Raw genomic sequence first — 25,097 nt, forward strand, 5'->3', positions numbered from 1 at the left:
CCAGTTAGTGTGTGTGTGTGTGTGTGTAAAACAGGAATGAGAGCATTGTTTCAGATTGTGAAAAAAAGCTTTTATTTCAGATAGAAAATAAACATTTCCTCATTAAAACACATTTAAACAAAATGAAGCCAAAAGAAAAATGATCTTGTGATGAAGAGTGTGTGTATCAGTGTGTGTGTGTGTGTGTATATGTGTGTGTATATGTGTGTGTGTTTGTGTGTTCACAGGTTAGAGCACTGGTCTGCGCTCACTGGTTTACTGGCTACAGACTGGGAGTTCTTGGTGGCCTCACAGGTCACTGTGTTCTTCATCCACTGCTGCTGCTGGAGGGTCAGGGTGCTGCTCCAGCTGTAGAGGCCGTGGTCCTTCTTCAGAAGAGCGGGGCTGTGACGGACCCCCGAGCTCCAGCTGCTGCCGCCCACCTTCCAGCTCAGCTTCCAGTCTGAGGGGAAGCCCCCGCTGCCCACACACAGCAGTGTGACCTCCCCCTGCTCCAACTCTGCACTGGACGGGGGCAGGACTGTAAGAGTGGGAGGAGTCTCACCTGTAGGAGACACACACACACACACACAGATACACAGTGTTCATAATGATCTGCTAATAAAGGATCTAGAACAGCACTGTAGAGAACCGACACTGTGGTTCTGGTTATCCGGTACTGAATTGGGTTCTGATGGTTCTGGACTCTGTAGAGAAATCAGGAGCACAGTGCATTATGGGTAGTGGTGTGAGCTGGGGTGCAGGGTTTGAACCCGGGCTGTTTGAGTGCACTGTAAGAGTAGTGGATATGGAGTACTGGAGTGCACTATATAGTGAAGAGTGTACAGAATCAGATACACCCCCACCCTACACACAGCTCCAGCTCTCATTCAGTCAGTACAGAGGAACAGCTGGAGGAGACCACTGAGTGTGTGTGTGTGTGTGTGTGTGTGTGTGTGTGTGTGTGAGTGTGTGTTTCACTTCTCTTATCTAAAAGAGCAGATCTGGGTTCAGTGGAGCATCACTAACGTTTTTATCTGAACTGAAATTTTACTGGTAATTTCTAAAACTAATATCCATCTATATCTTATATCTGTGTAAATAAGATCAATTTCTCCTGTAAACTATTTAATATAAATATTTAAAATATATCAAATTAAAAAGTGTTAATTCTTTTTTGCATTATATTAATAGATCATATTTTATTCTAGTATACTTTCATTTTTATTAACAGAGCATCACAATTACACAGCTTTTCACTCTAATAAATTACATTTAATTTAATTTAAATTACTATCAGCTATTTTTCCACTTATATAAAAACAAGATACTGGAGGCAATTCATTCACTGCACAGTTACATTCAAATACTAATACATTGATTATATATTCTCTCTAATAATTCAATAAAAATGTATGTGGCACTTTAATTCTAGTTTGTCTAAGAACCTAAAGAAAAACTTTATTACTAGTATAAATTTTACTAATTAAAATTTGGATAAAAAAATACCATTATTTACATGCTGTAATTCTGACTTCATATTGAAATGTATTGTTTTTATTTTTGTTACACTAATAAAGAAGTTATGTGCAAAAGTACAATATTTAAGAATTTATTTAGATGTAAAAATTACATTTTCCTTATTAATCTAAATTAGCACTGATAAAAACTCTTCCTCACATTAATATAAACCAATTATCCAGTTATATAAAAATAAGATATTGGAGGCAATTCATTCACTGCACAGTTACATTTAAATACTAATAAATTAATAATTATTTTCACTAGTAAATCATTAAAATATGTCACTTTAATTCTAGTCTTTCTAAGAACATAAAGAAAAACTTTATTACTAGTATAAATGTTGCTAATTAAATTGTCAGAATAAAGTACCAATATTTACATACTGAAATCCTAACTTTATATTTAAATGGATTTCTTATTTTTGTTACTCTAATAAATTATTTATGTGCAAAAATACAATATTTGAGAATTTATTTAAATGTAAAAATTACACTTTTATATTAAAAATCTAAATTATCCCTGATAAAAACTCTTCCTCACATTAATATAAATTAATAAAAATTCATGAATTATTTCTAGTCATAAATGAATATTAAGTTTACAGTGTAAAATATACAGTAATTCTCACTGGTAACTGTTTCAGAGTTTAATTACTAGAACCAGCAGCATGTTCATTAGTTTAATATGAATTTCTGATTTTCTGAATATTTAGATAAAAAATTACAATAATTAATTAAGAAATATTAAATTTAAATCTCCACAGAGCTGAAAGAAACTCTACTGAGTAAAACTCTTCATATTAACATTTAGACCCAGTGATTCAAGAAGATCTCCACAAGATACTGTCCTTCATTCATCAGAGTAGAATCAATAGAATTAAATAAACACAGAGTTAAATCAACTCTACAGATATTTCACTTCACTAAACTGCTTTAACAGAAATAAAATCACTCATTAAGTTCCTTTACTGCTGTTTTACAAATGTAGTCATTAGTTACTTACGTCCAACGTCCAGTTTAGTTCCTCCACCGAAAGTGTACCACAGTGATACAAACTCATTCAGCGTCCGTACAAAAACCTGCTGCTCTAAACACACCACTCTATACTTCCTCTACAACATTTTACACTGCAGTTCAGGAGAAAAGAGGAGGATTTACATGAAGAGAGAAATAGAGAAACATCCTGAATATTTCATCATCTTTTACAAACACATTTAACATTTTTAATCCTCAAATGTTCTAAACTGAGGACATGCTCAGCACTTTTCTCATTTTCAGACTGAAACTCATAGATTACAGACTCTAAACAAACAATCCCACCATTTAAACTCATACTGGATTCATCAATAGTGCTGAACTCAATAGATCTTAATGGGAAATGAATGTAAAAATCAATAAATAACAGAATGTATAGAGTTAATGAAGTGTGAGGAACTCTGAATAACAGCTTCTACTGGATAAAGGCAAGTTTCTATAAGTGTCAGTTACCTTTTACAGTGGTGTAAAATTCATTTTTCCATCAATATATTTCTCCATTTTCTCCATTATTCTCTCTGCCAGTCTCCAAGCTGTGTGTTCAGCTGCAGTGTTAAAGTCATTAACCCTCAGTAGCCCACAGAGCTCCTCTAAAGGAGAGCAGAGTTCCACCTGATCATCATGAAGCTCCTGCTGATCCTTCAGTATAAAGATACACTTGATCAAAGCTGAGGAGAAAACTCCCCACCATTTAGCTTCATTATTAGAATTCCTTCATTTAGAGGAGGAGTTTTATACTAAACTCTGCTGCAGTGCTGTAATAAATTACAGTAGATGATGTAGAGAAGATATTTCCATAGACAGAAGACACGCTGCACTGAGCGCTCCATGCTTCAGTGCTCTGGGAGTGTTTATAGTCCTGTGAGTTTAACACTTCATGACTGAGAGCTGCTACAGCAACTTCTTCACCCACAGCAGCCATGACTTTAATCCCCATCTTCATCTGGACCCTGATCTTCTGCTCTCAAGGTCAGACCCTCATTCACCTTCAACTCTCACACCAAACTATCCTACATTAACCCTTTATTAAACACTTTACATCAACTTCAGAAGAGTCTTAAATGTGGAAATACTTCTACTGTATTTCTGTTTCTCCAGAGTCCATAGGTCAGGTGACTGTGACTCAGAGTCCTGCAGTGAAATCTGCTCTTCCAGGAGACACCGTCACCATCAGCTGCAGGACCAGTCAGGATGTTAGCTACTACGGTTCATATGGTCACTACTTACACTGGTATCAGCAGAAACCTGGAGAAGCTCCTAAACTCCTGATTAAAGAAACAAATCAGCTTCAGTCTGGTTTTGCAGCTCGTTTCAGTGGTAGTGGATCTGGATCTGACTTCACTCTGACCATCAGTGGAGTCCAGTCTGAAGATGCTGCAGATTATTACTGTCAGAGTTATCATAGTGGTGATGTGTTCACACAGTGATATAACGCTGTACAAAAACCTCTGTCACTCAGTCCGGCTGCACAGAGACTGCACTGCTGCAGTGGGATCTCCTGCAGGTGCTGAGTTGGAGGAAGTGAAACAGCACAATCACACACACACACACACGCACACACACACTTTATGCTTCACACTGTGGATATAAAAACAACTCATCATTCTCTACATTACACCCCTTATTGACATTATTATCATAGAATCAATAATAAAACCCTGTGTGATTTCACACTTTATGATCAATCTAATGGTTACCCAATGATTTACTGTAATTTCTGCATTAATATTTGGATCATTCCATCAAATGGGTGCCATTTGCTTGTTGTAACTCTTTTAAATTAAACTTTTTTTTAAATCTTTTTTTCAACTCTGACTCTAATAATACATGTATTTATAACATGTACTGGTCAAACTCAGGCAGCTTTATTAAATTGTTTTACAAGGTTTCTAATCCGAAGATGGTTACAAAACTCATGTGACATTTAAAAAGCATGTTTAAAAGTTTCTCTTAAGAAAGTCTTCCTTTTAAAGAAATGGTTGACTGCATGTTCAAATAACTGATATTTGTGACAAAAAACACTCTGGCGCTCATTCCTGTTACTGAAACTCACTTCTGTTACTGCAACTCACTCCTGTTACGTTTTATGTTTTGAGTAACAGATATGAAAGTAACAGGAGTGAGTTTTAGCATAAAATTAGCAAAAACATATAAACTAGCTAAATGGTGGTTATGCTATTAGCATGAGGACACTGAGCACATTCTAGTAATTTTCCCAAAAATTGTATTTTAAAAATAAACAAATAAGATCTAACAACACTGACAGCACTCCTGCACCTATCTTGTTGCCATGTTGGAACTTTCAGTGAGCAGTATGAGAGAGTGTGAGAGCTGTACTACAAAACTGAACACACCTGCTCCCTATACACACACCTGAGACCTAGTAACACTAACGAGTCACATGTCAATTTGGAGGGAAAATCACAAGCAGTGCTAAATTTGGACATGTAGGGGTCTCGTCTCCTAGGGGTGTAGTCACTGTTGCCAGTGGTTTAGACATTAATAGCTGTATATTGAGTTAATTTGAGGGAAGATTAAATTAAAACTGTTATATAAGCTGCACACAGACTATTTTTCATTGTGTCAAAGTGTCATTTTGTCAGTGTTGTCCCATGAAAACATATACTTAAATATCTGCATAAATGTGAGGGGTGTACTCACTGTTCTGATACACTGTATAGTTTGTCCTGTCTCTGTAAATGTAGATTTTCTCCTATTACATTATTAAATGACTTTCTTACATCTCATATATTCAATTTTTTTTTATTTATCCTTATTGTTTAATAAAACCATTCAGCTCACAGAATTAATGGGTTCTGGATCAGGCGTGCTGATGTGCAACTCTGAATGGTGATTTCCTGTTAAACATACCCAAAAACCCTAATAATAACCAACTCAATTAAAAGAAGTGGTTTGGTTTACTGTGGGCATGAAAGGATTAAGATGCCTAAATCGATTAGTAATATTTGGTGTAAATGTTGTATAAAAATGTGGCAGGGCATCCAGACAATCACCAACTACAAGTCACCCTCCCCTGCTTGTAACAGTGATGCCTCCCTTCCAGATGCACTGAACTCCTTCTACGCAAGGTTCGAAGCACAGAACTACGCAACAGCAAGGAAGACCACACCTCCTCCAAACGACCAGGTACTGTGCCTGTCCTCAGCTGATGTGCAGAGAACTCTACTCAGAGTCAACCCACGGAAAGCCCCAGGACCAGACAGCATACCAGGCAGAGTGCTCAGAGGATGTGCAGAACAACTCACGGATGTTCTCACGGACATTTTCAACATCTCTCTGAGTACTGCAATCGTGCCGACGTGCTTCAAGACGACCACCATCGTCCCTGTGCCGAAGAAGTCTCAAGTGTCCTGCCTTAATGACTACCGTCCCATTGCACTTACTCCCATCATCATGAAGTGCTTTGAGAAGCTGGTCATGAGACACATCAAAAACCAGCTCCCCTCCTCACTGGACCCTCTGCAGTTTGCGTATCGTCCAAACAGATCAACAGACGATGCCATCTCTACTGCGCTCCACCTGGCTCTCACCCACCTGGACAACAAAGACTGCTATGTTCGAATGCTGTTCATCGACTTCAGTTCAGCATTCAACACCATCATCCCTCAGCATCTGATCGGAAAACTGAGCTTGCTGGGCCTGAACTCCTTCCTCTGGAACTGGGTTTTAGACTTCCTGACTGAGAGACCACAATCAGTCAGGATTGGAAACAACACCTCCAGCACCACCATACTGAGCACCGGCGCCCCCCAGGGCTGTGTGCTCAGCCCACTGCTGTTCACTCTGCTGACTCATGACTGTACTGCAAAGTACAGCTCAAACCACATCATCAAGTTCGCTGATGACACAACTGTAGTTGGCCTCATCAGGAAGAACGATGAGTCAGCATACAGAGAGGAGGTGCAGTGGCTGACGGACTGGTGCAGAACCAACAACCTATCTCTTAACGTGGATAAAACCAAGGAGATGGTTGTTGACTTCAGGAGAGCTCCAGGTGTCCACCACCCGCTGAACATCAACGGCTCTGCTGTGGAAATTGTGGATAACACCAAGTTCCTCGGTGTTCACATTGCAGAGAACCTCACCTGGTCCCTCAACACCAGCTCCATAACCAAGAAAGCCCAGCAGCGCCTCTACTTCCTGCGGAGACTGAGGAAAGCACATCTCCCACCCCACATCCTCACCATGTTCTACAGAGGGACTGTAGAAAGCATCCTGAGCACCTGCATTACCGTCTGGTTTGGGAACTGCAACACCTCAGACCGCAAGACCCTACAGCGGATAGTGCGGACAGCTGAGAAAATCATCGGAGTCTCTCTTCCCTCAATCACCCAGATCTACACCACACGCTGCATCCGCAAAGCCACCATCATTGTGGACGACCCCACCCATCCCTCACACGGACTCTTCACTCTGATGCCGTCCGGCAGAAGATACAGGAGCATCCGAGCCTCCACTACTAGACTCTGCACCAGCTTCATCCACCAGGTAGTCAAACTTCTCAACGCACAGAGACAGAACTGAACCCCCACCCCACCCACCACTCAGCCAACACACTCGCACAAAACTAAACTGTACACCCCCCCCCCCCCCTTTACACTCACAAAGAACTGAACTTCACCCACACACACACCCAGTCAGCACACAGAGGCTGACATGACTTTATTTGCTGCACTCTTAAAAACTATAAACTCTACTTCAGTAACTGCTGTGAATATATATATGTTCTATATGTTACAGTATGTCACACATCTCTGCACCTTATCCTCACTATACACTTTATTATACCGTATCGGTACTGCACTGTCCTGTCTTTAAATTGTCTCGTCTTTTGTATTTATTGTATTTATTGTTATTTAGTGTTATAATTTTAGAATTTTATGTTGCACTGTCGTCACTCCTGCACTTTATGTTGTCTATTGCTTGTTATTCTATGTTGCACCATGGTTCCGGAGGAACGCAATTTCATCACACTGTGTACCTGTACTCAGATGTAATGACAATAAAAGCCTCTTGACTTGACTTGACTTGTCTTGACTAAAAGCATTTCTCACAACATTCAACACTTCTTTTAGTCTGGACTACAGACACAAGGCAGGCTGGGTTCATGGATTAATGCTGATTGGCTCTAAATTTGGACCCTAACGTCTATAAGCCTCAGCAGAACTCCAGAACTGCCCAGTATTGGTGAGCATATGTCTACTTCAGCCTCAACTTTTAGTTCTGGGTTTATAGAATAGAACCTGATATGATCTTCTGCTGTTGTAGATCATACACATCAAGGTTTGACTGGTTGTTCATTCTGAGATGCTTTTCTCATCTCCTCTATTGTTCAAAGTAGTTGTTCACTATTGATCTGAGTTACTGTAGACTTTCTATCAGCTCCAATCAGCCTGATCATTCTCTACTGACCCTTCCTTAACTCACTCCTTCCAAATCTGCTAATTTAAATCAGCGTACATGCAAATAATGTAATTTATTGCAATGTAGCTCCCCTGACAGTCTAAAGCTGCAATTTTAATATAAAACTCTACATAATGTTACTCGAAACCCAGAGCAGATAAAGTACAGAAGTGAAACTTAACATCTGCTAACGTCTGTTAAGAAGATATTTCCATAGACAGAAGACACGCTGCACTGAGCGCTCCATGCTTCAGTGCTCTGGGAGTGTTTATAGTCCTGTGAGTTTAACACTTCATGACTGAGAGCTGCTACAGCAACTTCTTCACCCACAGCAGCCATGACTTTAATCCCCATCTTCATCTGGACCCTGATCTTCTGCTCTCAAGGTCAGACCCTCATTCACCTTCAACTCTCACACCAAACTATCCTACATTAACCCTTTATTAAACACTTTACATCAACTTCAGAAGAGTCTTAAATGTGGAAATACTTCTACTGTATTTCTGTTTCTCCAGAGTCCATAGGTCAGGTGACTGTGACTCAGAGTCCTGCAGTGAAATCTGCTCTTCCAGGAGACACCGTCACCATCAGCTGCAGGACCAGTCCTGCTGTTCTTGGCAACAACTACTTACACTGGTATCAGCAGAAACCTGGAGAAGCTCCTAAACTCATGATTAAATATGTGAATCAGCTTCAGTCTGGTTTTGCAGCTCGTTTCAGTGGTAGTGGATCTGGATCTGATTTCACTCTGACCATCAGTGGAGTCCAGCCTGAAGATGCTGCAGATTATTACTGTCAGAGTTATCATTATATCAGCAGCACTGACCTGTTCACACAGTGATATAACACCGTACAAAAACCTCCGTCACTCAGTCCGGCTGCACAGAGACTGCACTGCTGCAGTGGGATCTCCTGCAGGTGCTGAGTTGGAGGAAGTGAAACTGCACACACACACACAAACACACATACACACACACACACACACACACAAATTCACTACCAATGATAAATGACTTCATCAGAAACACTATTGCAAAATTGGGATGGGCCGCTCATCATTCTTAAATTAACTTAAATTCTGAATTTTGGAAACATTGTTCTGAAATTTTGTTAAATGTTGTCATGATAGACATTTCATAATCCTAGAACGTTAATAATGAGTCCATTAAAAACATTCCCCACACCAGTTCACCACCTAAACATGTCAGATACATTCACGCTATCGTCTCAAAGTTCTGCTGCCACCAACTGTGAGTCTCAGCAGAAATCCAGATCAGTCAGATCAGACTATGGTTCTCCAGTCTTCAGTGGTCCAGTGTTAGAGAGTCTCGGGTCTCTGCAGCCTCAGCTTTCTGTTCTTGTCTGACAGTAGAGAAACTCAACATGATCTGTTCTTCAGCACAGAACTGAACTAAATTCTTCAGGTTCAAACACCTTAATCTGCTACAAAATCCAACTAACAATAAAACACTGGTTTCAACTGAGAAACAACCAAACTGATCCCCGTCTGTCTGTCTTCTTAATTAAAGAACCGGTTTAAAGACAGTTTTTACAGATTGTATCCTGTGTAATCTTTTAACATCCATATATGGATTTAAATCCAAATACCTGGTTTATCCCATGATGCAGTTATGCAGATATCATCATCCTTACTAAAACAATACTGACATATTGACTTGATGGCCTAAGAAAAGGGGTTGAGAAAGGTCATGCTTCATGTCTGTATAGTTTGAGAGGCTACAGGATCATATAGGAACATTTCTTACCTTCTCTGAGCAAAATCTGTTGTAGATCACACACCTCAGGGTTATACGTGCTTCACCCACACTGACCATTCTCCACTGACCTCTCTCATCAGCAAAGTGATTCTAACAAATCACTCCATGTTTCTCCAATTTAAAGTAATGTTTAATCATAAAATATCATATGTAGCTTCCCCAACATTATATATGTTATGCTATAATACTGATAATGTTGCTTGGTTACAGCCCGTATATGATGTAGAGAAGAGCTGGTTGTGGTAAAGCTGTGCAGCGAAGATATTTCAGCCATTAAGTGGTAGCTTAGGTAAAATCAAAGCATACCAAGAGATTTTGCACTATTTCATTCTCCTAACTCTTCAGGAACAGTTTAAAGACGACCCCTTCCTGTTCTCTACCTGACCTTACATACTTCAAGAAGAATGGTCCCATAAACACACTCCTAAACCTTGTGAAAAGCCTTTTTGAAGCTGTTATAGCTGTAAAGGGTTGTGCAGTTTTTGTGTTATACTGTATGGATTAAGAAAAGGATTAAATAGAAATGATGGAAACATGCGTATGAAGACAGACGAGTGAATACCTTTGATAATATAGTGATTATTAATAGTTATATTCTAGCCAATAGATAAAACCAGGGTGGGGTTCGGTTCATTGAGGGATCAGCCCTCCAATCTCTGATCCTAGACTCCGCCCATAAATCATCAAATTATTACAGGAAAGTCTTTAATCTTAAACATGTAAGAGTTTATTGGACACTCTGATTAATTAAAATAAGAAATTAAATACAACTTTATATATTTGGATTTTATTTTGATTATTTGATTGATCTGTAATTTATCATTTACACCATTTTTTAAAATAAACTAAAACATAGAAAACTCCAAAAATGTTAAATATCATGTGACAGTATCTAATATCGTGTCACATGACTTTTGCCATGTCCCTCAGAAACAGAAGAATGCTGCACTGATCATTCTAGCCAGATGCTGCCGGTCACCATCATTACCACCCACTGCACTGCACTGTCCACTGTGGATGGTAATATTAGTCTTCTATGATGTATTTCTGGTAAACACATAACACTGTGAATGGAGGAATATTAAATACCCACACAACTTCAGAAACTGAATAATGTCCCATCAATCTGCTCCACTACCAGACCTCACTCCAACTCCCATTATTCATGTGAACAGACTTCAGACTCACAAGATAACACCTCACAAGTTATACAGATGTGGGTATTCCCAAGCCATCTCCTGAGATAGCACTTCATAATAAACTAACATACTGCTATCTCATGACTTTTGGCATGTCAGTCTAGAAATCACTAGAAAGCTTGTATCTAAATTTAATTATTATTAATTAGGCAATTATATAATTATGATACAGATGTTACAGAGATCTCAAATATCTCAATGAATAAAAATATATATACTATTATTTTAGTTTTCACCAAAGCATTTCTAATATTTACTGATGAAAAGAAGATGCAAAGTCTGATATAGGAGCTCAAAAAAGACTTTTATTATGTATTCAAACAGAAAATGAAGCAAAAGACAAAAGTAATACAAAGTAAACCAGGTTCAAACACATCTAACACACAGTTCAGCTACAGACAGTGACTTTAATGAAGTAGAGGGGTGTGTATTTCTGTGTTTATGTGTGTATCTGTGTGTGTGTGTGTGTGTGTGTGTGTTCACAGCAGGTGAGAGCACTGGTCTGCGCTCACTGGTTTACTGGCTACAGACTGGGAGTTCTTGGTGGCCTCACAGGTCACTGTGTTCTTCATCCACTGCTGCTGCTGGAGGGTCAGGGTGCTGCTCCAGCTGTAGAGGCCGTGGTCCTTCTTCAGAAGAGCGGGGCTGTGACGGACCCCCGAGCTCCTGCTGCTGCCGCCCACCTTCCAGCTCAGCTTCCAGTCTGAGGGGAAGCCCCCGCTGCCCACACACAGCAGTGTGACCTCCCCCTGCTCCAGCTCTGCACTGGACGGGGGCAGGACTGTAAGAGTGGGAGGAGTCTCACCTGTAGGACACACACACACACACACACACACAGATACACAGTGTTCATAATGATCTGCTAATAAAGGATCTAGAACAGCACTGTAGAGAACCGACACTGTGGTTCTGGTTATCCGGTACTGAATTGGGTTCTGATGGTTCTGGACTCTGTAGAGAAATCAGGAGCACAGTGCATTATGGGTAGTGGTGTGAGCTGGGGTGCAGGGTTTGAACCCGGGCTGTTTGAGTGCGCTGTAAGAGTAGTGGATATGGAGTACTGGAGTGCACTATATAGTGAAGAGTGTACAGAATCAGATACACCCCCACCCTACACACAGCTCCAGCTCTCATTCAGCCAGTACAGAGGAACAACTGGAGGAGACCACTGAGTGTGTCAGTGTGTGTGAGTGAGAGTGTGAGTGTGTGTGTGTGTGAGTGAGAGTGTGAGTGTGTGTGTGTGTGTGTGTGTGTGTGTGTGTGTGTGTGTGAGTGTGTGTGTGTGTGTGTGTGTGTGTGTGTTTCACTTCTCTTATCTTACAGAGCAGATCTGGGTTCAGTGGAGCATCACTAACGTTTTTATCTGAACTGAAGATCAGTTTAATTAAATACATTTAAACAGAAAATTGAGACGTATTCATTATTAAATCTCTTCCAATAAATAACCATTTTCTCTCTTATGGGAGAAATCAGTTATTAGTTTCTTTTTTTGTAATATATTTAACATAATCTTTATTTTATTCTTCAATGCACCTTGAAATAAAGCACATTTTGATTCATTATATGTAACAATTTAACCATAGGGGGAAATGGTTGAACATGATTATTCACTGGAAAAACATTATTTTTTTGCAATGATTGAAATGCTATTTTATTTAATTAAGGGTGAAATTAGAATTAAATTTCCTAGAAAGTGTCTGCAAAGTCATCAAATAAATGTAATACAATTTAACAATGTGAAATGCTTTTAACCTTTCATTACATTAAATAATCATTAAATACATTACATTAAATAAATAATCTATTTAACCATAACTATTCATTTAATTATCAAAACTTGCTATTAAGAATTTTGAAATTAAAATTGTTTATTTAAATTGTTTCTAACAGGAAATTTATTTTAGAATTAATGGTTTCATTTTTCACTAAAAGAATCCAAAGCAAATGTTTAATTCCAGTAGATTTTAACATGAATGGCGTGAAAATATGCTTTCACAACTGTGTCTCCAAATACATTACATTTACTGTAATGTGCTTCATAAAAATTAAATTAAAGAAGAAACATGAATTTGGAAGGCATATTATCCATAAATCCATTTTGTTTTACATTTAGCTAAACGTGACTAATAAAATAGCTTATAATATAGCAAAAAAAAAAATAAATAAATAAATATTATTTATTTTTCTACAAGCATCCAAAGAATTGATTTTTACTAGAATTAGTTAAGTTACATTTTATCATTTGAAACTTGAAATGATCAATATATTTGAAAATGTATTTATTAATTGTAAAGAATGACATACTGGAATTTCAATAATATAACAAAATAATTGAAATGCCAGCAAAACAGCATAATTTGTTTTAGTAAAAATATATATATTTTTATTTATATAATAAGAAATAATATAATAAATACAATAAATATAAAAATATAAATAAAGTTGAAAATCAGGGTTTTATAATTAGAATTAGATACATGATTATTAATTCAACTTAATAAAACTAAAACAGTTTGCTCAAACTCCACAATGTAGATAAAAAAAAATATATATATATATGTATTTTTTCTAAAATTAAAAATGTAATCTGCGTAAAAATATTTATAAAGAAATTTTGGACTATTTCTATTGGTCAATTCATCAAAACATTCTGACACAATGTTAAGAACAACTACCAGATTCACACTGAGCAAAAAGTAAAAAAAAAGCAGTGATGATATATTTACATACATATTTAATTTAGCTCTTAATTTCTAATCAAAACTGTATATCATACTTTTAAATATCATATTTAAATATTACACACGTAAAATATATTTAAAAGAAATCACACTGCAATCAAGCAGCACTAAAACTATTTTCATATTAAATCTTATTTAATAAATATTTTCAAAATTGTATAAAAATTATTTTTCTCTTTATTTGAATAAATCTCAGAATGATTTCTCAGCTTTTAACTGATACAGACCGACACTCAACATCAACATCAAGTGTTTCTGTAAAACAAACTGAACTAAAATAAATAAATAAAAGTCCTTCAAACACTTCAAATATACTGAAAAATACTTAATTTCTTATTATAATAATTTAATTGTTGTTTTATTAATAAATAAATGTAGTTACTTACGTCCAACTTCCAGTTTAGTTCCTCCACCGAAAGTCCACCACAGTGATACAAACTCATTCAGTGGCTGTACAAAAACCTCCAGCTCTAAACTCACCACTCTACACACACACACACACACACACACACACACACACACACACACACACACACACACACACACACATACACATACACACACACACACATCTAACTGCCCAACATGAGGAACATTTCCCCACATTTAACACTGGGAGAGCGCCCCCTGTTGGTTCTGGAGAAGAACCTGGTTCTGATTTGGTAAAAGATCAGTTTAAAGATGCTCCACCAGCCTGCACTGTTATAACAAGTCAGATTAAGAGCCTGGATTTAATCTGATTGTGCTGAATTCTGACCCGACCGTCTGTTCCACACACGACTCCATGATTTTAATATTCAGTAAACTATAAAAGATAAACCCCCAGTAGATGATGTAGAGAAGAGCAGGATGTGGTAAAGTTGTGTAGAGAAGATATTTCCATAGACAGAAGACACGCTGCACTGAGCGCTCCATGCTTCAGTGCTCTGGGAGTGTTTATAGTCCTGTGAGTTTAACACTTCATGACTGAGAGCTGCTACAGCAACTTCTTCACCCACAGCAGCCATGACTTTAATCTCCATCTTCATCTGGACCCTGATCTTCTGCTCTCAAGGTCAGACCCTCATTCACCTTCAACTCTCACACCAAACTATCCTACATTAACCCTTTATTAAACACTTTACATCAACTTCAGAAGAGTCTTAAATGTGGAAATACTTCTACTGTATTTCTGTTTCTCCAGAGTCCATAGGTCAGGTGACTGTGACTCAGAGTCCTGCAGTGAAATCTGCTCTTCCAGGAGACACCGTCACCATCAGCTGCAGGACCAATCCTGCTGTTTATAACAACGAGTTACACTGGTATCAGCAGAAACCTGGAGAAGCTCCTAAACTCCTGATTAAACTTGTGAATCAGCTTCAGTCTGGTTTTGCAGCTCGTTTCAGTGGTAGTGGATCTGGATCTTACTTCACTCTGACCATCAGTGGAGTCCAGCCTGAAGATGCTGCAGATTATTACTGTCAGGGAGCATTTTATATCAGTAGTAGCTGGGTGTTCACACTGTGATATACCGCCGTACAAAAACCTCCGTCACTCAGTCCGGCTGCACAGAGACTGCACTGCTGCAGTGGGATCTCCTGCAGGTGCTGAGATGGAGGAAGTGAAACAGCACAATCACACACTCTGTGGAGGAGACACACACACACACACAAACACACAAACTCACTACTGATGATAAATGACTTCATCAGAAACACTGTTGCAATATTGGGATTGGCCGTTAATCGTTCTTGAATCACCTTAAATTAAAAATTTTGGAAACATTTTATTGAAATTCAGATTAATTTTAACATCATTGACATAACTTAATTCCAGAATATTTTTGATTGGTTATTAATAATGGGTCAAAAGTGTAGTTAGAAAACATTCTCCACACCAGTTCATCACCTAAACAAGTCTGAACTTTTTACACAAGGCTGTTTGGATCGTCTCAAAGTTCTGTTTCCACCAACTGTCTCAGCAGAAATCCAGATCAGTCAGATCAGACTATGGTTCTCCAGTCTTCAGTGGTCCAGTGTTAGAGAGTCTCGGGTCTCTGCAGCCTCAGCTTTCTGTTCTTGTCTGACAGTAGAGAAACTCAACATGATCTGTTCTTCAGCACAGAACTGAACTAAATTCTTCAGGTTCAAACACCTTAATCTGCTACAAAATCCAACTAACAATAAAACACTGGTTTCAACTGAGAAACAACCAAACTGATCCCCGTCTGTCTGTCTTCTCAATTAAAGAACCGGTTTAAAGACAGTTTTCACAGATTGTATCCTGTGTAATCTTTTAACAAACATAGATGGATTTAAATCCAACCACCTGGGTTATTCCATGATGCAGACATGCAGATATCATCATTCTTTCCAAAACAATACTGACATATGCTAGCCTAAGAAAAGGGGATGAGAAAGGCCATGCTTCATGTCTGTGTAGTGTGGTCGGCCCCTGGGGTTAGGGGCGTGACCACTGTGACCCGGAAGGAGGAAGCTCACAGAGATACACAGACACGGGGATTAAATGAACTCCAATCATACTTTTATTAGTTCGAAAATGCCCTCCACCACACCCAGAATAAACTTAAAGAAACATAGCTCGCCCAATGGGGCTCTAGAGTCCGTCGAATTACTTAGTTTTTAAGTGTTCATACGAGTCCGCGCAGCCTCAGTCCCCAGCTCCTCAGTGAGAGTTCCCCCCAAATGATGACAGAGGCTGAGTATATATGCCTGTCTCAACTGGCGGCTCAATCAGCCCTCATGCGGGCCAGCTGAGACAGGCATGGCTTTGCGCTCTGGCGTGGGGCGGACCCACAACTCCCCCGCCTCCTCACGCCACAGTCCCTCCCCCTAAGCTTCCAGCCACCAGGGTCGAAGGTGAGGCGTGAACTGGTGACTGGAGCGAACGAAGAGAGGCGGGGTGAGGAGAGCGGGGGATGCAGTTCGTTCACTTGGGCCCCCCCCCTCCAGAGAGAGACCCGTGGAGATGGCAGCCCACCTCCCAGCCTCCGTCCCCCAGCCTCGCGGATGATGGATGAGCGGCGGCTCTCGGTAGCGCCGGGGCTGGATTGGCCTCGCTCTTGTCAGGGCCGTTCTCCCCCCTCCACGACTCTGACTCGGCCGCTGAAGAGTTTTGCGGGAGAGGCGGGGCGGAGTCGGACCTTAGCCCGGGCAGAGAGGCGCAGAGCTCGTCCTCCTCCTCCGGGAAGACGCAGCAGCAGCAGAAGTCCGGGCCGGTGTGAGCGCAGTCCGCCTCGCGGTGTCTGGGCTCCGGACACCACTCGCAAAATCCCCACATGAGGTGTTGGCTATTCCTTAGTTTTCTACATCTTTTTATGGAGCCACCTCTTCTGAGATCATCCCTATTATATCTCCGCACACCTGCTTTGCTAGAGTGGTAGAGCTCTCGTCTAACAACAAAACCCCAGTTTATATTTAGTCCAACACAATCTGCTCTCAGCTTTGTCTACTCTGCTCTTGGGTCCTATTAACTACCTTCACTAGGTAGCTCACCCAGTTAGAAAGTTGGGTTGTGAATTAAAAGACCTGGGTTTGATTTCCTTTCTGTGTGAGCCCTTACAGTTTAAGAGGCTACAGGAACATATAGCAACACTTCCTACCTTCTCTGAGAAACACCTGTTGTAGACCACACACCTCAGGATTGTATATATTTTCTTTAACAAGAAAATAAAGAATGGGTTAAAGGACACAAGCAAACAATGTCTACTAAGAAAGGGAGCCTTTATTAGTTGTTTTATATGGCTGTGCAAATCCACATGCTGTTCATTGACTCAAAAGCTCAGCTTTTAACACAGTCATCCCCACCAGACTCTTCACCAAGCTCAGCGATCTGGGAATCAACACCCCCATGTGTAACTGGATCTTGGACACCTCTTGCTTCAAATTTGGCCCCTAACGTCTATAAGTCTCAGCAGAACTCCAGAACTGCCCAGTATTGGTGAGCATATGTCTACTTCAACCTCAACTTTTAGTTCTTGGTTTATAGATTAGAACCTGACATGATCTTCTACTTTTGAGGATTATACACAAATCAATATTTGATTGGTTGTTCATTCTGAGATGCTTTTCTCATCTCCACTATTTTTCAGAGTGGTTGTTCACTATTGATCTGAGTTACTGTAGTCTTTCTATCAGCTCCAGTCAACCTGATCATTCTCTACTGACCCTTCCTTAACTCAATCCATTTAAATCTGCTAATTTAAATCAGTGTATATGCAAATAATGTAATTTATTGCTACCTAGCTCCCCTTACAGACTAAAGCTGCCATTTTAATATAAAACTCTACATAATGTTACTCGAAACCCAGAGCAGATAAAGTACAGAAGTGAAACTTAACATCTGCAAACGTCTGTTAAGAAGATATTTCCATAGACAGAAGACACGCTGCACTGAGCGCTCCATGCTTCAGTGCTCTGGGAGTGTTTATAGTCCTGTGAGTTTAACACTTCATGACTGAGAGCTGCTACAGCAACTTCTTCACCCACAGCAGCCATGACTTTAATCCCCATCTTCATCTGGACCCTGATCTTCTGCTCTCAAGGTCAGACCCTCATTCACCTTCAACTCTCACACCAAACTATCCTACATTAACCCTTTATTAAACACTTTACATCAACTTCAGAAGAGTCTTAAATGTGGAAATACTTCTACTGTATTTCTGTTTCTCCAGAGTCCATAGGTCAGGTGACTGTGACTCAGAGTCCTGCAGTGAAAACTGCTCTTTCAGTGAAAACCGTCACCATCAGCTGCAGGACCAGCCCTGCTGTTTATAACAACAACTACTTACACTGGTATCAGCAGAAACCTGGAGAAGCTCCTAAACTCCTGATTAAACTTGTGAATCAGCTTCAGTCTGGTTTTGCAGCTCGTTTCAGTGGTAGTGGATCTGGATCTGACTTCACTCTGACCATCAGTGGAGTCCAGCCTCAAGATGCTGCAGATTATTACTGTCAGAGTCGTCATTATATCAGCAGCACCCACCTGTTCACACAGTGATATAACGCCGTACAAAAACCTCCGTCACTCAGTCCGGCTGCACAGAGACTGCACTGCTGCAGTGGGATCTCCTGCAGGTGCTGAGATGGAGGAAGTGAAACAGGGCTGTTGAGCAAAAAAACTGCTGAGTTGGGGATGAGTTGATGAGGTGGGGATGAGTTGGGAATTTGGGGATGGGTTGATGAGTTGGGGATGAGGTGGAGTGATACTCATCTATCAAACATCCTCACTAAAGCACTGGGCCAACTAGGAATGAGGCTCACATGATGAAACCCACTGGTCCAGATCTTCTCTGGAAAACTGGAGTCTGGAGAAGACAAGAAACATAGTGACCATAATCCTGCTGGAAGCACAGATAGAATTCAGACTGTGCTTTTAAGTTTTAGAATATTTTTTAATTTCTATGTTTTTGCACTGTTATGTACTTTTTACATGTATTTGTACATAAAATCATATTATGATAAAGACAGATTTGGAAATGGTTAGACTGGGAATGACAACAGCTCAGCCATTAGGGTGTAGCTCAGGTAAAATGACAGCATATCAAGAGATTTTGGACTATTTAATTCTCCCAACTCTGAAGGAACAGTTTAAGGATGGCCCCTTTCTGTTCCCTATCTGATCTTACGTGCTTCTAGAAAACCTTGTGGAAACAATTTTTTTTAGAAGAGTTGAAGCTGTTATAGCTGTAAAGGGTGGGCAGATTTTGTATTAAACCCTGTGGATTAAGAACGGGATGAAATGGAAAGGATGGAAAATTCATAAGCGTGTGAAGACAGACGAGTAAATACTTTTGATAATATAGTGATTATTAATAGTTACAGTTTAGCCAATAGCTGCTTCATTGAGGGATCAGCCCCCCAAATCTCTGATCCTAGACTCCGCCCATAAATCATCAAATTATTACAAGAAAGTCTTTAATCTTAAACATGTAAGAGTTTATTGGACACTCTGATCAATTAAAATAAGAAATTAAATACAAATTTATATATTTGGCTTTTATTTTAATTCATATTTGATTAATCTGTAATTTATCATTTACACCATTTTGAAAAATAAACTAAAACTTACAACTCCAAAAATGTTAAATATCATGTGACAGTATCTAATATCGTGTCACATGACTTTTATCATGTCTCTCAGAAGCTGAAGAATGCTGCACTGATCATTCTAGCCAGATGCTGCCGGTCACCATCATTACCACCCACTGCACTGCACTGTCCACTGTGGATGGTAATATTAGTCTTCTATGATGTATTTCTGGTAAACACATAAAACTGTGAATGGAGGAATATTAAATACCCACACAACTTCAGAAACTGAATAATGTCCCATCAATCTGCTCCACTATCAGACCTCACTCCAACTCCCATAATTCATGTGAACAGACTTCAGACTCACAAGATAACACCTCACAAGTTATACAGATGTGGATATTCCCGGGTCATCTCCTGAGATAGGACTTTATAATAAATTAATATACTGCTATCCCATGACATTTGGCATGTCAGTCTAGAAATCACAAAAAAGCTTCTATTTGATTTTAATTATTATTTATTATGTAATTTTATAATTATCACACAGATGTAACAGAGGTCTCAAAAATCTCAATGAATAAATATATATATACTATTATTTAGTTCCTACCAAAACATTTCTAATATTTACTGATGAAAAAAAGAGGCAAAGTCTGATATAGGAGTTCAAAAAAGACTTTTATTATGTATTCAAACAGAAAATGAAGCAAAAGACAAAAGTAATACAAAGTAAACCAGGTTCAAACACATCTAACACACAGTTCAGCTACAGACAGTGACTTTAATGAAGTAGAGGAGTGTGTGTATCTCTGTGTGTGTGTGTGTGTGTGTGTTTATAAGTGTGTGTGTGTGTGTGTGTTTAGAGGTTAGAGCACTGGTCTGCGCTCACTGGTTTACTGGCTACAGACTGGGAGTTCTTGGTGGCCTCACAGGTCACTGTGTTCTTCATCCACTGCTGCTGCTGGAGGGTCAGGGTGCTGCTCCAGCTGTAGAGGCCGTGGTCCTTCTTCAGAAGAGCGGGGCTGTGACGGACCCCCGAGCTCCAGCTGCTGCCGCCCACCTTCCAGCTCAGCTTCCAGTCTGAGGGGAAGCCCCCGCTGCCCACACACAGCAGTGTGACCTCCCCCTGCTCCAGCTCTGCACTGGACGGGGGCAGGACTGTAAGAGTGGGAGGAGTTTCACCTGTAGGAGACACACACACACAGATACACACACACAGATACACAGTGTTCATAATGATCTGCTAATAAAGGATCTAGAACAGCACTGTAGAGAACCGACACTGTGGTTCTGGTTCTCCGGTACTGAATTGGGTTCTGATGGTTCTGGACTCTGTAGAGAAATCAGGAGCACAGTGCATTATGGGTAGTGGTGTGAGCTGGGGTGCAGGGTTTGAACCCGGGCTGTTTGAGTGCGCTGTAAGAGTAGTGGATATGGAGTACTGGAGTGCACTATATAGTGAAGAGTGTACAGAATCAGATACACCCCCACCCTACACACAGCTCCAGCTCTCATTCAGTCAGTACAGAGGAACAGCTGGAGGAGAACACTGAGTGTGTGTGTGTGTGTGTGTGTGTGTGTGTGTGTGTGTGAGTGTGTGTGTGTGTGTGTGTGTGTGTGTGTGTTTCACTTCTCTTATCTATCAGAGCAGATCTGGGTTCAGTGGAGCATCACTAACGTTTTTATCTGAACTGAAATTTTAATGGAAATTTCTAAAACTAAGATCCATCTATATCTTATATCTGTGTAAATAAGATCAATTTCTCCTGTAAATTATTTAATATAAATATTTAAAATATATCAAATTAAAAAGTGTTAATTCTTTTTTGCATTATATTAATAGATCATATTTTTATTTTAGTGTACTTTCATTTTTATTAACAGAGCATCACAATTACACAACTTTTCACTTAAATAAATTACATTTAATTTAATTTAAATTACCATCAGCTGTTTTTCCACTTATATAAAAACAAGATACTGGAGGCAATTCATTCACTGCACAGTTACATTCAAATACTAATACATTAATTATATATTTTCTCTAATAATTCAATAGAAATTTATGTGGCACTTTAATTCTAGTTTGTCTAAGAACCTAAAGAAAAACTTTATTACTAGTATACATTTTGCTAATTAAAATTTGGATAAAAAATACCATTATTTACATGCTGTAATTCTAACTTCATATTTAAATGTATTGTTTTTATTTTTGTTACACTAATAATGAACTTATGTGTAAAAGTACAATATTTAAGAATTTATTTAGATGTAAAAATTACATTTTCCTTATTAATCTAAATTAGCACTGATAAAAACTCTTCCTCACATTAATATAAACCAATTATCCAGTTATATAAAAATAAGATATTGGAGGCAATTCATTCACTGCACAGTTACATTTAAATACTAATAAATTAATAATTATTTTCACTAGTAAATCAATAAAAAAATGTCACTTTATTTCTAGTCTGTCTAAGAACATAAAGAAATCCTTTATTACTAGTATAAATGTTGCTAATTAAATTGTCAGAATAAAGTACCAACATTTACATACTGAAATCCTAACTTTATATTTAAATAGATTTCTTATTTTTGTTACTCTAATAAATTATTTATGTGCAAAAATACAATATTTGAGAATTTATTTAAATGTAAAAATTACACTTTTATATTAAAAATCTAAATTATCCCTGATAAAAACTCTTCCTCACATGAATATAAATTAATAAAAAATCATGAATTATTTCTAGTCATAAATGAATATTAAGTTTACAGTGTAAAATATACAGTAATTCTCACTGGTAAATGTTTCAGAGTTTAATTACTAGAACCAGCAGCATGTTCATTAGTTTAATATGAATTTCTGATTTTCTGAATGTTTAGATAAAAAATTACAATAATTAATTAAGAAATATTAAATTTAAATTTCCACAGAGCTGAAAGAAACTCTACTGAGTAAAACTCTTCATATTAACATTTAGACCCAGTGATTCAAGAAGATCTCCACAAGATACTGTCCTTCATTCATCAGAGTAGAATCAATAGAATTAAATAAACACAGAGTTAAATCAACTCTACAGATATTTCACTTCACTAAACTGCTTTAACAGAAATAAAATCACTCATTAAGTTCCTTTACTGCTGTTTTACAAATGTAGTCATTAGTTACTTACGTCCAACGTCCAGTTTAGTTCCTCCACCGAAAGTGTACCACAGTGATACAAACTCATTCAGCGTCCGTACAAAAACCTGCTGCTCTAAACACACCACTCTATACTTCCTCTACAACATTTTACACTGCAGTTCAGGAGAAAAGAGGAGGATTTACATGAAGAGAGAAATAGAGAAACATCCTGAATATTTCATCATCTTTTACAAACACATTTAACATTTTTAATCCTCAAATGTTCTAAACTGAGGACATGCTCAGCACTTTTCTCATTTTCAGACTGAAACTCATAGATTACAGACTCTAAACAAACAATCCCACCATTTAAACTCATACTGGATTCATCAATAGTGCTGAACTCAATAGATCTTAATGGGAAATGAATGTAAAAATCAATAAATAACAGAATGTATAGAGTTAATGAAGTGTGAGGAACTCTGAATAACAGCTTCTACTGGATAAAGGCAAGTTTCTATAAGTGTCAGTTACCTTTTACAGTGGTGTAAAATTCATTTTTCCATCAATATATTTCTCCATTTTCTCCATTATTCTCTCTGCCAGTCTCCAAGCTGTGTGTTCAGCTGCAGTGTTAAAGTCATTAACCCTCAGTAGCCCACAGAGCTCCTCTAAAGGACAGCAGAGTCCCACCTGATCATCATGAAGCTCCTGCTGATCCTTCAGTATAAAGATACACTTGATCAAAGCTGAGGAGAAAACTCCCACCATTTAGCTTCATTATTAGAATTCCTTCATTTAGAGGAGGAGTTTTATACTAAACTCTGCTGCAGTGCTGTAATAAATTACAGTAGATGATGTAGAGAAGATATTTCCATAGATAGAAGACACGCTGCACTGAGCGCTCCATGCTTCAGTGCTCTGGGAGTGTTTATAGTCCTGTGAGTTTAACACTTCATGACTGAGAGCTGCTACAGCAACTTCTTCACCCACAGCAGCCATGACTTTAATCCCCATCTTCATCTGGACCCTGATCTTCTGCTCTCAAGGTCAGACCCTCATTCACCTTCAACTCTCACACCAAACTATCCTACATTAACCCTTTATTAAACACTTTACATCAACTTCAGAAGAGTCTTAAATGTGGAAATACTTCTACTGTATTTCTGTTTCTCCAGAGTCCATAGGTCAGGTGACTGTGACTCAGAGTCCTGCAGTGAAATCTGCTCTTCCAGGAGACACCGTCACCATCAGCTGTAGGACCAGTCCTGCTGTTTTGTACTACAGCTGGGCTGGTCACTACTTACACTGGTATCAGCAGAAACCTGGAGAAGCTCCTAAACTCATGATTATATTTGCGAATCAGCTTCAGACTGGTTTTGCAGCTCGTTTCAGTGGTAGTGGATCTAGATCTGACTTCACTCTGACCATCAGTGGAGTCCAGCCTGAAGATGCTGCAGATTATTACTGTCAGAGTTATCATGAAATCAGCAGCACCTCCCTGTTCACACAGTGATATAACGCCGTACAAAAACCTCCGTCACTCAGTCCGGCTGCACAGAGACTGCACTGCTGCAGGTGCTGAGTTGGAGGATGTGAAACAGCACAATCACAAACACACACACACACACGTTATACTTTACACTATAGATATAAAAACATCTCATAATTCTCTACATTACACCCCTTATTGACATTTTTATCATAGAATCAATAATAAAACCCTGTGTGATTTCACACTTTATGCTCAATCTAGTGGTTACCCAGTGATTTACAGTCATTTGTGCATTAGTATTCTGGCCATTCCACCCAATGGGTGCCATTTGCCTGTTACTTATTTTTATGATCTTTTTTCAACTCTGAATCTAAAAACATATATTTAACTATTTAAATAATACTGGTCTAACTCAGGCAGCTTTTTGTTTTTACAAGGTTTCTAATCCGAAGATGGTTACAAAACTCATGTGACATTTAAAAAGCATGTTTAAAAGCAAGTCCACTAATTCCTTTGATTTTCTCTTAAGTCTTTATTTTAAAGAAATGGTTGACTGCATGTTCAAATAACTGATATTTGTGACAAAAACACTCTGGTGCTCATTCCTGTTACTGAAACTCACTTCTGTTACTGCCACTCACTCCTGTTACGTTTTTTGTTTTGAGTAATAGATATGAAAGTAACAGGAGTGAGTTTTAGCATAAAATTAGCAAAAACATATAAAATGGCTAAATGGCGGCTATGATAATAGCATGAGTACA

General features: G+C 38.7%; 1 pseudogene and 7 gene segments (V, D, J or C); 5 read left to right on the forward strand and 3 right to left on the reverse strand.

Moving 5' to 3' along the window:
• Window positions 1-221: 221 nt before the first annotated feature.
• Window positions 222-3,459, reverse strand: LOC125799108 (Ig kappa-b4 chain C region-like). The segment is given in 3 exon segments: window positions 222-544; window positions 2,506-2,614; window positions 3,307-3,459. Coding segments are annotated over 3 exon segments (585 nt in total).
• Window positions 3,402-3,977, forward strand: LOC111190040 (immunoglobulin kappa variable 1-8-like). The segment is given in 2 exon segments: window positions 3,402-3,506; window positions 3,636-3,977. Coding segments are annotated over 2 exon segments (378 nt in total).
• A 3,928-nt stretch (window positions 3,978-7,905) lies between these two features.
• Window positions 7,906-8,918, forward strand: LOC111190733 (probable non-functional immunoglobulin kappa variable 6D-41; annotated as a pseudogene).
• A 2,305-nt stretch (window positions 8,919-11,223) lies between these two features.
• LOC125799109 (Ig kappa-b4 chain C region-like) lies at window positions 11,224-23,612 on the reverse strand. The segment is given in 3 exon segments: window positions 11,224-11,743; window positions 22,891-22,999; window positions 23,535-23,612. Coding segments are annotated over 3 exon segments (513 nt in total).
• Window positions 14,540-15,295, forward strand: LOC125799181 (Ig kappa chain V region K16-167-like). The segment is given in 2 exon segments: window positions 14,540-14,733; window positions 14,863-15,295. Coding segments are annotated over 2 exon segments (372 nt in total).
• LOC111196205 (Ig kappa chain V-III region PC 4050-like) lies at window positions 17,943-18,815 on the forward strand. The segment is given in 2 exon segments: window positions 17,943-18,222; window positions 18,352-18,815. Coding segments are annotated over 2 exon segments (375 nt in total).
• Window positions 20,374-21,443, reverse strand: LOC125799180 (Ig kappa-b4 chain C region-like). The segment is given in 1 exon segment: window positions 20,374-21,443. A coding segment is annotated over 1 exon segment (375 nt).
• Window positions 23,376-24,413, forward strand: LOC125799176 (Ig kappa chain V-III region PC 4050-like). The segment is given in 2 exon segments: window positions 23,376-23,890; window positions 24,020-24,413. Coding segments are annotated over 2 exon segments (387 nt in total).
• The last annotated feature ends 684 nt before the right edge of the window (window positions 24,414-25,097 follow it).

Source organism: Astyanax mexicanus, chromosome 2, assembly GCF_023375975.1.
Source record: "Astyanax mexicanus isolate ESR-SI-001 chromosome 2, AstMex3_surface, whole genome shotgun sequence".
In the NCBI taxonomy this organism is placed as follows: Eukaryota; Metazoa; Chordata; class Actinopteri; order Characiformes; family Acestrorhamphidae; genus Astyanax; species Astyanax mexicanus.